The sequence below is a fragment of the Porites lutea genome, chromosome 14 (assembly GCF_958299795.1).
Source record: "Porites lutea chromosome 14, jaPorLute2.1, whole genome shotgun sequence".
Classification (NCBI taxonomy): domain Eukaryota; kingdom Metazoa; phylum Cnidaria; class Anthozoa; order Scleractinia; family Poritidae; genus Porites; species Porites lutea.
In genome coordinates, this window is record NC_133214.1 from 21,865,217 (window position 1) to 21,882,111 (window position 16,895).

General features: G+C 38.4%; 3 protein-coding genes across 3 annotated transcripts; 2 read left to right on the forward strand and 1 right to left on the reverse strand.

Annotated features, from left to right (window-relative positions):
• Positions 1 to 1,171: 1,171 nt before the first annotated feature.
• LOC140924060 (neural cell adhesion molecule 1-like) lies at positions 1,172 to 5,085 on the forward strand. The gene is made up of 6 exons (XM_073374059.1): positions 1,172 to 1,321; positions 1,844 to 1,930; positions 2,528 to 2,821; positions 3,280 to 3,585; positions 4,402 to 4,707; positions 4,982 to 5,085. The coding sequence occupies exons 1-6, from the start codon at positions 1,249 to 1,251 to the stop codon at positions 5,083 to 5,085; spliced, it is 1,170 nt and encodes a 389-aa protein (XP_073230160.1). The 5' UTR covers positions 1,172 to 1,248.
• Positions 5,086 to 6,849: 1,764 nt separating this feature from the next.
• Positions 6,850 to 7,981, forward strand: LOC140924061 (homeobox protein MSX-1-like). The gene is made up of 2 exons (XM_073374060.1): positions 6,850 to 7,063; positions 7,488 to 7,981. The coding sequence occupies exons 1-2, from the start codon at positions 6,850 to 6,852 to the stop codon at positions 7,979 to 7,981; spliced, it is 708 nt and encodes a 235-aa protein (XP_073230161.1).
• A 2,475-nt stretch (positions 7,982 to 10,456) lies between these two features.
• LOC140923900 (homeobox protein MSX-1-like) lies at positions 10,457 to 14,270 on the reverse strand. Its single transcript, XM_073373922.1, has 2 exons — positions 13,889 to 14,270; positions 10,457 to 10,876 (listed from the first exon to the last, which is right to left on the reverse strand). The coding sequence occupies exons 1-2, from the start codon at positions 14,142 to 14,144 to the stop codon at positions 10,620 to 10,622; spliced, it is 513 nt and encodes a 170-aa protein (XP_073230023.1). The 5' UTR covers positions 14,145 to 14,270; the 3' UTR covers positions 10,457 to 10,619.
• Between the last annotated feature and the right edge of the window lie 2,625 nt (positions 14,271 to 16,895).

Consider the following 16,895-nt stretch of genomic DNA (forward strand, 5'->3'; position numbering starts at 1 on the left):
AAAATTCGGATCAATTTAGGTTTTGGGGAAACTGCTCACTTACCCCTCCAGTAAGCCGTCAATTTGCCCTAAATGAGAAGTAGGTGTTAATGTAATCTTAGGGGAAGGGTAGGTGAACAATTACCAAGAAACCTAAATTGATCCAAAAATTCCTTGTAAACAGGGTCTAAATCTCTATGAAAGTTGTTAAATTATAATCCCGGGAACTGTGTGATGAGAGAAGCTCTTGGTGATGACAAGAGCTTGCACATTATGGTGAATAATTTCAACCCGAAGTTCAATTTTGATTCACTATAGCGCGACGTTCTCCTTCACAGATCAGAGAGGCGTCTTCAACGACTTTCGGAGGTCAATCATGGCCTTTTTTGAGTGGGTAAAGGTCTCTCCCATAGAGAGGAGAAGTGTACGTTACCACGGTACCACGGTAGCAAAATTTCTGGGAGGACTATTTGAACTGTCGAACGATGAGAGAAAAGTATGGGCTACTGTTTTCTTCCTGAGTGCAATCATGCACAGGATAGTCATGTCAATTTTTCGCTTTTGTTCTGCCAAATGGATCACGGTTTGTTGAGAGGGATCCACTGTAATCGGTTAGGCTGTAGTGGTCTCCCTACCTAATATTTTTATGTATTCATGTACAAAGATTGTATTCTAGTTAGGCGAAGCTAAATAAATAAATAAAGATCCAGACATTTCGGTACCGTGGCCACGTGACGGAACGACTTCTCTTCTCTATTTTCTAAGGGAAAAAGCCCTGGGGACGAGAATGTACTCATTCTCTCTCGTCAGTACTTGCAGTTCAATCCAAAGGTTCCTTGTGTTCATGAAACGGAAAGTCACTTCGGGATCCTTTTTCTTCCTGTGTACTTTCCACTGGTCGTTAAAGTACTTCTTAAGTTCATTCAAATCTTGATCAAGCACTACTTTAACAGTTCCGGTAAAATAAAAGGAAACGGATGACCAAAATCAGAAATTTACACCCCTAAGCGAGACGACGAGCATCCCGCCCCTAGTCACTCTAAGAGGTTAAAGGGTTACTTCTGGGGGCTCTTATTTTCCTTGCACCACATGGAATAATAAGCATCAAAACCGCAAGTTTTTTATCATGCAAATACAGACTTTTAGTTAGTAAGATACCTAAATTTAGCAGTATTACTTTCGTTTAGATACTTCCTGTTTGTAAAGTCGAGTCACTTCGAAAGACAAGTAAATTCATGTGAGATCTATCCGTTTTTGGCTTGTTGCAAAATGAGACCAATACAAATCTTAGCTTTTAAGACGCTATTAGTTTACTTTGCAAGTGTAACAGTTTCTGCAAATGGTGAGTATATGTAACCAATCTTATCGCATATACGATGTCCCTGTCGTTAAGTCGACACTACGTAAACCCCTTAACAACCAGTACAGTATCTCTCCAGCTGCCCAAATCTTAGCAGAGAAAGGCTGATGAAGCATAAGGTTCTTTAACACTATGCGGCTAGCTGTAAGGCATCATTTTATAAATCTAGGTTGGCAGGGAATAGTCTGAAACCAAGAGGAGTGTTGCTCTAGATCTGCTGACTTGATATCAACAACCGCTACTATGAACAATTAAACTGTTCAATCAATGTTAAATATTTTAAAGAAAATATTTTAAAACAAGACATTTCATCCTATACATCTACCACACGGTTAAAGTCCAACGACAGAAATAAAGAGACAGGTGGAAATAATCTAAGCGAGTCGCTGATGTCCTCTGCAAAACATCGGCTGCATGGGCGATAACCTTGGGAGGAACTTGTGTCATAGTCAACTTAGTCCATTAACTAGGTTTATGTCTACATTTGATGAATAATCTTTTTAGCTTCTAGCAGTCGAGTGCCGAACAGCGGCCATGTTGCTTTTTCCTGTGGGCCACAGGGACTGATTCACCACACAAACGAAACATATGGTAAGTTCAATCAGAAAAAGATGCTTTCGAACCGTCATTTAGTCTTCCTCGAAGGCACCTTTTAAGGGTATCTCTCACAGGAACTATATACACAGTCTTGAGTCTTGATGTACCGTTTACTTCTTAAAGTGACAACTTTTAAGGGATAATTTTATTTAAAAGTATCACAATCCATGACCACTCTGGAATAACATCACGTGGTCCGAAATGGGAAAACAAATACGCCCAGGACATTGCCAACCTTCTATCATAATGAAAACAGACGAGCTTCATTACGCTTGACACTTAAGCTATATTGTTCCAGCTTGAAAGGTTGGCAATTAGTCATGGGTAATTGGGCATTGGACGTCATTGGGCACTTGGGCAAATGAAACTCACTACAATGAGCAGCGTGAGGTAACACCAAACAATATCTTCCCAGCGTGCAATTGTTAATGCCCAAAGAAACCGTCATTGAATCAGCTATAAACTAAATCAAAATACTGATCTACTTTTTAAGCCTATAAATCTATGTTCTGCGATAACAAGTGAGTGATATGCAAGGACAAACTTTTATCTTTGAGGTTAGTTACGTATGTTAATAATGAATTTCCTTAGGACTCAAACCGAAAGTAACCATCATTTGCCCCAAAATGCCGGTCATGATGGACACACGAACAGAAATAACCTGTGAAGTAATATCCAGCAGCTACGCAAATATCACGTGGTATCACAATGGACAACTAATCAGTCACAAGAAAAAACACAAGTACAACGTAAAAGCCGACAGAAAAACATGCAATCAAACGCTCAAAATTAAACACGCGGGAGCAAACGACAATGGAAACTATACCTGTGTTGTAGTTAACAGTGTTGGAGAAAAGACAAAAACATGTTCTCTTGAAGTCAAAGGTGAGAAATATGCAATGATGATGATTTAATGTCGATGTGGTTTATGGCCTGAGAAAACAGCTGACATTCCGTGACGCCACCACAGGTTTCCCCGCGAAATGACGTCTTAGAAACAAGCGCAGAAATTCCACTACTCAGATCTGGGTAGTAACGCGTCATCAGAATGGCATTTCTGCGCTCGCTTCTCAGACGTCATTTCCGGGGGAAACCAGTTGTGGCGTCGCGAAATGTCGGCTGTTTTCTAAGGCTATGTGCTTTGTAATTACAGAGGATTAAAGGTAATTTATGTACTACTGTAGAAAGAGATTTAGAATCACGTTCACACCAAACGGCTTCAAAGGTCAATTTGTACCACGAGTCCAAGTTTTTCGCTTGTTTTTCGTTGGTGTGACGTATTGTATTGCGTATCGAATTACCCGGATGTAAGCAAGTGTTGAATCTGTTTTTTCATATTTCAGCTGATAAGTTGAAACAAGTTCATGTCGAATATTTGGAAATAGCCGGACACCGCAAAAAGGCTTTTCTTGGAGGAAGAGCCACCTTGACGTGTAGCATGTTCAACGCGGTTGGTACTGTTTGGCGGAAAAACGGAAAGACGATTATAAGTAATCGCCACGTTTGGTCAACAAAACACTTTTTTCATGGGCGTGGAACCAAGTTTTACTTGGAAATCAGCAACGTTACCAAAGATGATGAGGGTTTATACATGTGCTCCGGATACGCCAATGGAATGTCTGACAATAAAACGCTATACCTGCAAACAGGTTTGTCAAAAAGAGCTAAAAAGAAGAATAAACTAAAAAAGTAAAGTATCCATCAGGGTCAGTGCATAGTGCTAGTTATAGACCTCGAGATTTACCACTATTCACCTGGATTTCAAGTCATAGAAAATCAGGTTTACGAGCTGCTGAAAGCATTCGTTTTACTAGTCGGAGAAAAGAGCTAATAGATCTACGAATGAAACACATAATAAATAAATGTCTTTTGACGATAGAAAAACATGCAATCAAACGCTCAAAATTAAACACGCGGGAGCAAACGACAATGGAAACTACACTTGTGTTGTAGTTAACAGTGTTGGAGAAGTGAAAAAAACATGTCACAGTCCTCTTATAGTCAAAGGTGAGAAATATGCAGTGATGATGATTTAATGTCAATGTAGTTTATGGCCTGAGAAAACAGCTGACATTCCGTGACGCCACCACAGGTTTCCCCGCGAAATGACGTCTTAGAAACAAGCGCAGAAATTCCACTACCCAGACCTGGGTAGTAACGCGTCATCAGAATGGCATTTCTGCGCTCGCTTCTCAGACGTCATTTCCGGGGGAAACCAGTTGTGGCGTCGCGAAATGTCGGCTGTTTTCTAAGGCTATGTGCTTTGTAATTACAGAGGATTAAAGGTAATTTATGTACTACTGTAGAAAGAGATTTAGAATCACGTTCACACCAAACGGCTTCAAAGGTCAATTTGTACCACGAGTCCAAGTTTTTCGCTTGTTTTTCGTTGGTGTGACGTATTGTATTGCGTATCGAATTACCCGGATGTAAGCAAGTGTTGAATCTGTTTTTTCATATTTCAGCTGATAAGTTGAAACAAGTTCATGTCGAATATTTGGAAATAGCCGGACACCGCAAAAAGGCTTTTCTTGGAGGAAGAGCCACCTTGACGTGTAGCATGTTCAACGCGGTTGGTACTGTTTGGCGGAAAAACGGAAAGACGATTATAAGTAATCGCCACGTTTGGTCAACAAAACACTTTTTTCATGGGCGTGGAACCAAGTTTTACTTGGAAATCAGCAACGTTACCAAAGATGATGAGGGTTTATACATGTGCTCCGGATACGCCAATGGAATGTCTGACAATAAAACGCTATACCTGCAAACAGGTTTGTCAAAAAGAGCTAAAAAGAAGAATAAACTAAAAAAGTAAAGTATCCATCAGGGTCAGTGCATAGTGCTAGTTATAGACCTCGAGATTTACCACTATTCACCTGGATTTCAAGTCATAGAAAATCAGATTTACGAGCTGCTGAAAGCATTCGTTTTACTAGTCGGAGAAAAGAGCTAATAGATCTACGAATGAAACACATAATAAATAAATGTCTTTTGACGGTGTTTTTGTATTGCCCGCGTGTAATACTGCTTCATTTGTCTTTGCAGAGGAAGAACCTTGCATCGTAAACACAGCGGGTCTCAGCAGTTTTGATCCAAAGCACGTATCACTACTACTTGTGTATGCATTTCTGGTTATCTACACTGTTTAGCATTGTTCCACTGACGAACAGCTGTTTTTACTTTAAACACCTTTTTCAAACCAGGAACCAACTGAACATTCATTTTAAACTCACTCAATTGGACTCTTCGGCATGTAAACAAGATTAGACATACTTTCGAAAAATGTGCATGATGGCTTTGCCAAAGTTGTAGAATTCGCAAGGCAACAAACAAATTTGTGAGTTTTCGCAATTTTTCCACTTTAGCAGTTCTTATTGGCCTCTTTCGTTTGGGTTTATGGGATTTGAATATTAGCGAAGATGGCACGCATATTGGTTCCCAGCAGTACTAAATATATAGAGGATATTACACGGTGGCGAGAAGATATGAATTTTATGTTCGAGTGGCAAGAACAATATCTCACGAGTGAGCGAAGCGAACGAGTGAGATATTGTTCTTGCCACGAGAACATTAAATTCATATCTTCGAGCCAACGTGTAATGTTCTTTTTATTATATGGAGAAACCAATTCAACAAAAGCAAAAGGCGGGAATCGTGAAGTCATTGAACGATACGACACTCACAAAGGTGACATACGGAAAATACGCCACTCGGGTCCCGGATGAAGTGGCGTATGGAATCTACGAGTGGTTTAGTTCCCAGTAAAACACTCTCCTCCATATAATAAAACAAAATATAAACTCTAAACTCGTAAATATGCTAAAATCCAAGCAACTGTACTGCAGTTCAAGTTTAATTACTTAGTACACGATTTAGAGGCTTGCAGACAGCACTAAGTAAGAAATTATATATCAGAAAATTAAACATAGCATAAAAGTAGATCAGGGTATGGTATGATTGTCATCATAAAAATCTGTGGACAAAATCCTGTTTGGAATGGTACTATTTATTTCACGAGATTTGATTTTTGCTTGCTTTTTTCTTTTCTTTTTCGTAGGCCTATGAAACCCGCAATTTAAAAAACCCTCTCGTTTCAGGGCAGAAGGCAATAGTATGCAACTTTTCAATTCCCGAAACCACCCTCTTACCCTGTCCTCAACCCTGAAACAAAGGTTTTTACGACTGGTTACTTGTATGAGCGCATTAACGAGGAATTAAATGGTTCGACACTGATTCAAGCAGGTATTGAATAATCACTTGAAAATGGTTAAACAAGGAGCATAATAAAGGCATTAAGAAGAATCAAAACTGTCAAATTTATACCTTTATGGCAGGGATTAACTGTTAAACCAGGAAGACAGTGAAAGAGTTCCATCGCGTGTATAAAGGGGGATCACGTTACGTCGGCAGCTTTTACGAAGACCCAAATCAAAAGAACGCCAATCATATATGTTTACTCCGCGGCTACCGTCTGCTCTAATGGATATGCTCTTGTGCTTTGCCTTTGACAGTAACACCGAACTTTGTGAAAGGCCGACTTAGTAAACAAGATCAAGTGATGAGGCTAAAAACCTTACGCTAAACTTAGTTTCCATTAACGAAGCACGTCTCCTTCATAAACGAAAAACAACGCAGATCACAGAGGTTTCTTTGAAGTTACAATGAATCGCGTCTGCGCGATATCAGGGCGCTACGGCGGATTATAACTACATTATACCTAAATCCACACGCTCATCTGATTGTAATGAAAGCTTGTCAAAAGTTGTACTTAGAGTAAATATACATTAGTAAATCACATTCTTCAAGCTTTTGAAACTGCTCAACAAAAGCTCCTTTATTCTTATTATGGAGTAAACAACGTTTTCATACCTAAAACGACACAAAACATCGCCAAGGCTTAAACGAACCGAACCATGCATAACAACGGAGCTGAAAGTGAGCTTAGCTTCTCTATTGCTAATATCCTCAAAGTCGAGAGACCTGCAAATGGCTGCTTTAAGCCAGAACAGACTGCCAGCGGTGCTCAGGACTCTGAAACTCCGAAAAAAGGAGACCAACTTAAAAATTCCGTGTACAACAGTCTACCTTGGCTCGCCTATACACGTTACTGTCCACCCAAAATCCCAAGTAAGTAAAGTTGCTAAATGTATTAACCTTTAAGACGGGTGATTCTTTAAGGACTGCAAATGAACTGAGAAACGTTAGTTGTTTAGCACCTTGTTTAACTTCAGCGAGAACAAAAATTGTTTTTGAGGTTTGCATGGCATAAGGGGCAGAGTGGTTGACCGTTACCCATTTCAGTCCTTTCTTGACGTTTTAGAGATGAGTCGCAATTTAATCTAGCTTTGGACATAGCACCAGTTCTGGTTTGATGTTGGATGAAAAGTCTGATGAGATAAGCGAGTGCTAGAGAAGGAAGCAAAGGGCACACACGAGTTTTGTTGAAATAACTGGCAAAATTTAGTTCAAGATAATAGAATATCACCGTTTTGTAACGAATCAGGCATTAAAGAGAAAGGGTCAAGACGAAATGTTTACAAATTTCTCTCAGGGTCAAGGAATCGAAAAATGGTGAATAGACGGAGGATAAGTGGCACTCCAAGAGTTCCTTTCTCAACGGAGCAACTGATGAAGTTAGAGAAAAGTTACGAGGAGACACAGTACGTGTCATCAGCCCAAGTTACACAACTATCAGCCATGTTAAAGCTTCCAGAACACCGGATAAAGATTTGGTTCCAGAACCGCCGTGCGCGAGAGAAAAAGAGAGCGAAAAAGAAGACTGAACGCATAGCCCCAAGCAAGACCATTGACAAAGTTGTGGCCAATGACAAGCCACAAGACCGCGTACCATACCCAGCACATGTTAATAGCTTTGAACAATGTAGCGGGAGAAAAGACAAATTTTCAACCCATTTCGCGTTTCATCATTTTAACCGCGCCAATATGAATAATAAAGAATGGTGCGCCAGGTTAACTTTGCCGCCGATCCATATATTTAATCATTTTGATTATAATATTTACAGTGGCCTGACAATTCATGTTTAACGTTTCTTGCCCACTCCCTCCGCCAAAACACTTCTCCCAAGTTAAAAATCGCTTTTTAACCATCACTCATTAACAAAACTGTCTTTAAGCTCCTCTGAAAATGTGCGATTATCTTCAATGCCAGCCGAGTGTTCTCTCTTGCAACCCATGCATAACTTTATATAGCAAGTAATGAGCTATTATAACGTTAATTTTTCTCGCAAGACTAGAACTACAAATAAAAAAAAGAAAGAAAACGGAGAAGAATGAGTTACCGTCTCTAAATTAAGAGCAAAATAATTAGCCCTTTTAATTAAGCCCCTTTCAAGGAATGGGCTTCTTTGTTTCCAACATGCGGTGCAAAGATTACGTAAGGCTATATTAGTCTGTCTTTCCAGATTATTACAGCTCTGTATAAATTCCCTTAAGACGCGTGCAATAAACCTAACTCGTCGTTAGCTGGGTTTCCTTAAACCTTTATAGAGACTAGTTTATTTTTCAAAATTGTCACAAGACGCAAGACGCGAGTCCTCTCATGAAACTTGCGAGCTTGGCCTACTTTTAAAAGTCTTTAAGCTCAGGAAACTTTCATCTCAAACGTATAGTTACTAATTACGCAAGTAAACTGATTTTTAAAGTCGAGGTATTTAGCTATACTGCCTTTGTTCTTTGTTCCAGTATAACTGCTGTTTGATATCAAAATCAAGAAGGAAAGAGTAAAAAGGAAAGACAAAAAAGGGTCGTCAAATTGCAGCACACAGTTTCCCCAAACCCCGAAATTTACAATTTGCTCCACAATGAAATCCTATTTAATGAACAGCTTAACAGTTTCAACTGCTGCTGTAGCAATATGGTTCAGTTTGTACATCAAGTCGATAATCATTCGTTTGGATAAAGAAAGCATTCAAACCGACTGACAAGTATCAACCTGTCCGCTTATCTCTTATTATTGCATGCACCACGGTGGTTATCGGCTACACAATGCATATTAGGCAAATAACACACAGGGAAAAGTTTTAAGAATCTATTACAAGATCACTGACAACGTTATAAGCTAATACACGCTAAGAAAAAAGCACTGAAGTACCGGAAATGTTTGATTGCTCGTTCTATTGGTATGAGTGGGCTGTGTGTGCATGAGGCATGTCCTTGATGATCTTAGGTTTATACCTCTCAAATTCACGTTCCTTGTTGTACAAATGGTATGTAATCAGTCTTTCAAGATGGTTCACCATGATCACATACAAAAACTACAACATAAACAAGTCTTAATTACACCTGGTACACGAATACAGCACACCCATGAAATCCCTACGCTCAAGAGCCTAGACATTTGGCGCGAGGTTAATCCGCAGTCAATCCCTTGAACCTTCAAGAACACGTTCAACAAGATATTTCATAACCGACGATTAAGCTATTCAAATTTGATTTTCAGATTGAATATTGACATTAGGGGCTTGAATTTACGAAAGTAGAATACTTTTACTTAATCAAATCTTAGCGATAACGCCCTTTGTGTTGTTTCAGGGCGTTTCAGTTCTAAAGCCAGCGGCCTCCATTACAATTTGGAACAATCTGCACTTTCTTGTACAAAGAACAAATAATAGCCTTGTGAGAATGAACTTTAACAGGAGCTTGAAGATCAACCGTTTTTATTTCTAGTAACGTGCAGAGCTCTTTGTATTAATATTCATACGCATCTGATGAATTGATATATCATTGACAGCTTCACAAATTAATATATAGCTGTTTGCCGTTTGGTTAGGTATTGAACCGGGAGCATCAGTAATTTGTTCATAGTACATTAGCGGACACAGCGAAATTCGTTAAACAATAAATACATTTTCATGCGTTTCAAAGTTTTAAAACAATACACGGTTCGCTTTAGTGACTGTCATATCCTTTCAGTATTGGCATTAATCCGGGCATTCAAGCTAATTAAGGTGTAACTGTGAAAACGTCTCCAACAAACGCGGTTACAAGTGCTTCGGTCTAGTATTATCTGTAATAGTTTAACTATCTATTTATTATTGATATACGACATTTTTGTACCTTTCTTATCTGCTGTCACGAATTTGTTATATTAAAACATTGAATATTTCGCCATGGATTTCGTTAGCTGTTGTGCATAGTTAAACCTTCGAACCTATCAACTGAATACCTCGAATAGCTCCGAAAACATTCAAATATTACTTTCTTGTACCCCACACGGCGTATTTCACAGTTGGCACGATTTTAACAGCAGCCAGGGGTAGTAATTTACAAGGGGAAACGCAAACATCTCACAACAAGGACCTCCGTCATGAGGGACCCTCGCAAGACCCAGTCTCCGACTGTTAAATTAAAAACTCTTTGATCATACTTTCGCCTGCCGCATGCAACTTGTTTTTCTGTTGATGTAGTCAATGACAGATGCTGGAACTAGAACTGAGGCACAAAGATATGTAGAAGAGTCATGCCGCACAACTAGCCATTGTTTTTGAGAAAGCCACTGGAAACAAGGTAACAGACAGTAAAAAAAAGAAAGACGATGAACTTACAGAAAACGATCCTTGCATCGACAATGCATGATAATATGCTTCATTTACTGGTGAGCAATTAAATTTGTCTTTACATGCCTCTTCCTGTACTTCATTCATTATCTACATGTTGTCCCGGTTTAACACCGTGTTGGCCCAGAAGTGACCACGCCCATTGCTTGGTTCTTTTTTTCTCGTGCTCTCCTGTTCTGAAACCAAATCTTTACTCTGTGTTCGGTAACTCTTAGGCTGTTTGACAAGTCACGGACTTCTGAGCCCGAGAGATACTGGGTTTGAAGAAACTTGGCTTCCAAGGAGGCTAGTTGCGTGGACGAAAACGGAATTCGTGGATTTCTGTCGAGTTTATGTTTGCGAGTCCCTTTTCTTGGTTTGGATCCTGAAGAAAGGAATAGATTTTACATTAAGGAGTACATTAGTGCTTCATGTCAGGGGTACTCAACTAAATTATTTAAAAAAAGGCGTTTCCAGGCTGACTGGCAAAGTTTCTCTGAGATTAAAAAACAATAACGAAATAATGACTAGAGGAAATTATAAAGAAGCAAGATGAAGGAAGATTGGGATAGAGTCTGTAGAGATTACTAACTTATCGTGCTTTAACAAGACGAGAACTTTTCTTTTTCTCCTTTAACTGTGTACGGACAGGTCCCGTCAGTAAGGACGCTGACGGGGTGTCCGTGTTAAGCAGGTACAATTTAGAGAAAATTTGAGAGCTTTCTTTCTCCAGAGACAAAGCAAGCTGTCCGTAATATTTAGGTAAAAGTTAGTACAATATACCATTTTTCAGTCCGTGTAGAAGGTTTGTGTTTCAAACAGGCCAGAGTATCGCGAGCTCAAAAATTAAAAACACTCCTTTTTCTAGATTGTTTTGTTTTGCTTTGATTGTCTCTTTCTTTATTGTTGTCGTGAGGACCAGTTTGCGTGAAACTTGATCGTGCGCTTCAAAGAGATTGTAAAACATCGTAAGAGTTGAACTACCTTTGAATTTTTAGAAGTATTATTATTATTGCTATGTTAGATACCCAAATTAAACGCCAAGGTGATTCCTTAATCAGAATAAGCTTCGTATCATGGACTGAGTGAAAGCGTGATAATAAACTATATGATAACACGTGTTCTGCGGCTGTACCTCTATTGTGTTTCAGTCTAGTGGGTAGAGGCGGTCCCTGTGTAGGGTTTAGTGCGACTGGTTTAAATGATCGAAAAGATGTAATGAAATTTATAACCTTTTGGGAAAATTGACGGGTAGCGCTGGGTATGGGACTACCAGCAGAGATGGCCAAGTGCAAAATTGTCGGAAAATCTCTATTTCTAATACATTATATATTATAGCAAAACAGGGGCAAACTGCTTGGAACTATTTTTGACCGACACAGTCCTTATTAAAGAAATTCATGTAATCCCACTTTTACCTATTATCATCAACCCTATTTTCGTTTTAAAAGAACTATTGATAAGTCTGCGTTCTTATGGAACCGGAGATGAAAAAAACATCAACTTCAATGTTTCGTTCATTTTGCATACGTACAAGTTAACCTCAGTGTAGAACTTGGAGCGGGTGAACTTTGGACTGTGGATTAGTCATAAAAGGCGTATATATGTACAAAAACAGATTTTCAGTATACACCCTTCAGTTGTCAGTTTTCCCTACTGAATGGCGAGAGGACTTTGGACAAAATTAGCCTAAACAAAAATTACCTCTTAGACACAGTGTGCCGATAATAAAAAGCAATAAAAAGGATTAAGGGCTTGAGACCATTTCAATAGAGGGTTTTGTTGGAGACAGGAAATCATAAAGGCACTCCTTCAACGAACAGAAAAACAAAAATGAAGTACCGAATCATTTCTGACAAAGGGAGACACTCCTCTTTGCAAAACATCCTAGACAGGTTTTCTTAAACCTTTCACTGCTTGGCTCAAAACGGTTATTTGCTTCTCCAACTTTTACATCTGTGGACGAAATCCTATGGTGTTATCATTCAAATAAAACCTCTTTAACAGAACTTTTGTATAGTGCTATTCATCGCTAAGGATTTTACAGAAAAAAAATTGATTTTTTTCCCTTTAGGAGTGAAAAGGCTACTATGATTTATCTTTTATGGGTTTCGTACATATTACAGTAAAAAAGGCGATTATAATTGGTGGCTAATTTCACCGCGAATAATCTCGTTAAAATATATTGCATACTAAATACAAATGCGAATTTGACTGTTTGATAATCACAAATCGCGGTTCCCGCTTACAAGGTAAGCCAATTTTTGTGCTGTTATAATCAGTTATTCGTAAGTGGGGAACTAGTGTCTTCCACCTCAGGTTCATACTAGTATACATTACATCGGTAATTCGTTTGGACGATTCCTAAGACATATTTCTCCGAAAAGAGAACCCGATCTTGTGACATGTACACCCATTTTCGTTGCAATTATATCTCCAGCACGAGAAGAACTTATCTTAGCTAAAGAAATTCGGGGACTTTTTCGGTCGTGCTAGAACAAAAGACCTCGTTATTTTCAAGGAAGTGTTTCATGGCCACAACAGTCATTTGCAACTGTTTAACATTTCGCTATCGAACGAGTCCTTGACTGAAGGTGCACGCTTTACTCCATAGAGTGCCCCACAAACAAGTTAAAGAAAAATGTTCAATTTATTTTTCAAAATACTGTAAAACAAATATTGCCATGCAAAAGTACTGTCAAAAAGGTTTCACTTTAATGGTGACACCAATGGTTTTTGTCTACAGAATCAAGAGTTAGACTATTTACCAATTCAGCCTAGGAAAAAAGGTCAACATGCCCTATTTTGTTGTCTTCTGCTAATGAGTTGCGGTTTGTGAAGCAAAAAGCCTCTGATGTTAGTCAGTTTTACCTAAACGCAAAAGGAGCTAAACAAACGTATTAGAGCTAAGATACATTAAGGGAAACCGAAAGCAAAATGGATGTAACTAATATGGCCTACTGCAAAAAGCTATCAGAATAATAGGAATGTTTGACAAAGAAAAAGTTTTTTTCTCATGTTTGCAAGTAGATTTGCTGGTACGCTTAAGCGCCTTGACGGATTACAGAAGCGATTACGCTCAAAGGTTATCGAACCTGAAGGATATGGTGTGTGAATGTATCCACGTGTACAAAATAGGTTACTAGCAAAAAGCTAGTCACATCTACATACTTTAAACAAGCCCTGAGTCCTTCGAGTAGGGAACCCCTTTGATTAACTTAAGAGTGCAGGATACGAAGACGCGGATTATATATATATATAAAAAACATTTACTTCCCTTACAGTCTCATAATTGTGTAGGTGCACAACAACTGAAAAGAACAAAAGACTGAAAAAGAGAGAAGGAAAAAAGGAAGAAAAATGTTCATCCGCTTGAAAAAATAAAACGGTTACTTACTTGGAATCTTCGGGGGACAGTACCGCGTATAGGCGAGCCAAGGCAGACGCGTGAATAACGTTTGCATCGAGGACTTTCCTATATTTTCCATTGTGGGACTTCCATTCTTCTGTGGGGACTCCTTTCGGGTTTTCTTTTGAGACCCAAATGTCTCATTGCTCAATATATTTTCTATTGAGAAGTACAAGTAGGGTTTGGAAGACGAGGAAGACTGTGGAGCGGTATTATCTTCAGATTCTCCTATGCGGTCAGCCATAGATTCTCAGTTCTTGCTACTGCTTGAAGTCGCCCAAATGGAGTACCTGAAGAGGACTGACCAATACGAAGACAAAGCCGTATAGTGTTTCAGGCTGTTTACTGATGCATTCTTGAGAGGTAGTTTTAATGCGGATTCTATTATGAAGACGTTGATCGCTTCTGTGACGTGTCCTGTCAGATTCACTCGTGTTCTTGACAAATCCCTCTTCTTAGCGAATGAAACACTTGTCATCTCCTTTTTAGTATATCTCTTTAATCCAGGATTACCCTTAAGAAACCATTTATTGTCCAAGTTGAAATTCATCCAAAATAATCTTTTCTCATATCGAACCGTTCTTTAGGACTGGGCTTATTATTTCCCTCACCAAATATCAAAAGTATTATATTCCAAACTTCATTTTGCTGAAGTTTGTTTGTCGATGGCGCGCCGGTATCAAATCTTGTGATTTATTAAGCTTGATGAGAGCATTGTATGTGTGCACTTGAGCCTGTCAATTGTTACATGTAATTATCCTGAATTTTCCTCCTAAAACGAGCAGTATAAGAGGCTCCAACGAGTGTAATGCTTCTCTTTTGTATTGAAAAAGATATTTCTTTAATTCCCTGACTAGCCTTTTTTTGCAAGATGGCTTTTGGCGTAAATTAGTCAAACATGAACTTTTAAGACATAAAAGGTAATTATAAATCTCTAAGCACCACTCAACATAAATTTCAGTATTGAACGATGTCGTTCATAAGCCACCAATACCTAAACAAGATAATCGATTAAAGTTTTATTCTAAGGCTTTAATTGATAACAACAACTTTGAGATAATTGATTACCCTAATGATGGGAAATTCTGTTTCTGAAGGCTTATCACTAGGATAGGAAATTCGATTTCATCTGTAAAAAGATAATAAATTCATTCTTGGTGATCTGGTCAAACAAATCAAAGTTCGAACAGAAGGGTCCTTGAACTAAACAAATAAAGTTTTCGATTGAAGTTGTGTGCTCGCGAAAGGACGAATGATTCATTGGTTTGAGGTGACAAAAAGATTAAAGAACACGTTGCCTACGTGAGGTTTCTCGCTGTTCTCCTGACAACGGCACAGGCTCTTGTGGTATCTTCACGTACGAAAATTCAAAAACTGTCTTCAGTAGCCTTGCTTTGCAAAAACGCCATGTGTTCAGTTGACAGTGCTAAATTGGATGGCGAGTGCTTGGAAACAATAAGCCAACTCAAAGTAAGGGAAATCAATATCACTTCAAAGGCAAACTATATTGTGTGTAAATAGTGGATCTACTGATGGTATTAGAAACTGCATGTTTTTAAAAGTGAATCGACAGTTTGCGCACTATTGCAACTACTTCAAAAATATAAATAGCTTAATTAGCTTTATTTCAAACAACATAATTAGCAGAGACCTTAATTTCCTTCACTCAAAAGTGCTAGGATCAATTTCCCGCTTCTAAACTAAGGCAACAGCAATCTAAATCGCAGCTTGAGAAACAAAAAAGGCACTTTATATAAGAATTTAATCAAGTTGCACTATCCATGTTCAGTATTCAGGAATTGTTCCTACGTTTCTCTATCACTACTTATCCGCAAAATTTCGAATCCAAACTAGTGTGGAGTTTCAAGCCACATAGTTAAACGATATTAAAGTAATATAGTGCACTTTTGTGTCTTACAAGTGTCTCTTTTGTATTGGACACTCTAGTGATTAAACAGGTCATTTCCGGTTGACAAAAGGTAGAGTAATGCCTTTGGAGCTAGATTTCCTTTAAAAATTGTATAAAACTATAATTACTTCTCGATCATAATTTTGAATTTCTTTAAACTGAAAGAGCCACTTGTTTAGAGCAAGGTACTGAGAGATATTGCCCCCATCAAGAGAACATAATTCTTTTGTACGACAAAGAACTAAGCCAAAAATGCCTCTATTAAAAATCTTAATCTTACATAATCCAAATCTGCGTCATTGGGATTTTAGTACAAAAACATCCAACTTACAGTACAAGGCAAATTTGAAAAAGGCTAATAGGTTTACGGCGGTAAACATCATTAGATTAACTTCGGCGAGATTTTTTGGCAAAACTTGTCAGAACCACTGATCACGAAGAAATTAAAAATTCTAATGAGGATGGTAAACATTTTCAGGTTCATAGCCAAGAGACTGTCCCAAAATTTTGGTATACGCTAGTCAATATACCTCCAACTGTTTCAAACTAAAAGAGGATCGGAGCCTCCTGTTCATACATTTATCGACACCTGGGCGATAAAGAGATTATTAAATTTTCCGGAATTAGATAATTTAGGCGATTAAAACCGCCATTTTGTGTACTTTTCTGCTATCAGCAGAATATTCGATTTTCATGCAGCGTAACGTAAAGCAAAGTTGGTCCCTTTTCGAATAGTTGTTTAAAAAAAGTTAACACACACGAGTTAAATTGGGCTTAAACGTTTCTAAACAGTAATAAAATCGTTCTTTTCAAAAATTGACTTACGCCGTGTTGCAGTTCATTTCAAAAGGATTGAGTCTGTGGTTGGAATTCGTGTTTCACAAATTGAATTTTTCAAGTCTTTAATGTTGTTTTCAATTTTGAAAGTAAGGGGTTAATTCACCCTTTAAAGGCTAGGATCAATTTGCGAATTCTAAACCGTGTTTTTTATACATTCCCAGTAGCACTGATAAACAGGTTAATACTACCTTTGCACAAGCGGTCCATTTCCTATATTCCTTTTACCATAACGTTGTATTGTAAGGA

Excerpts from the sequence above, each read along its gene's own strand:
- LOC140924060 (XM_073374059.1), top strand. The coding sequence starts at position 1,249 with ATGAGACCAATACAAATCTTAGCTTTTAAGACGCTATTAGTTTACTTT. Across the intron at positions 1,931-2,527 it reads CCACACAAACGAAACATATG|GACTCAAACCGAAAGTAACC; the intron begins GTAAGTTCAATC and ends GAATTTCCTTAG. Across the intron at positions 2,822-3,279 it reads ATGTTCTCTTGAAGTCAAAG|CTGATAAGTTGAAACAAGTT; the intron begins GTGAGAAATATG and ends TTCATATTTCAG.
- LOC140924061 (XM_073374060.1), top strand. The coding sequence starts at position 6,850 with ATGCATAACAACGGAGCTGAAAGTGAGCTTAGCTTCTCTATTGCTAAT. Across the intron at positions 7,064-7,487 it reads CTGTCCACCCAAAATCCCAA|GGTCAAGGAATCGAAAAATG; the intron begins GTAAGTAAAGTT and ends AATTTCTCTCAG.
- LOC140923900 (XM_073373922.1), bottom strand. The coding sequence starts at position 14,144 with ATGGCTGACCGCATAGGAGAATCTGAAGATAATACCGCTCCACAGTCT. Across the intron at positions 10,877-13,888 it reads CTGTCCCCCGAAGATTCCAA|GATCCAAACCAAGAAAAGGG; the intron begins GTAAGTAACCGT and ends TCCTTTCTTCAG.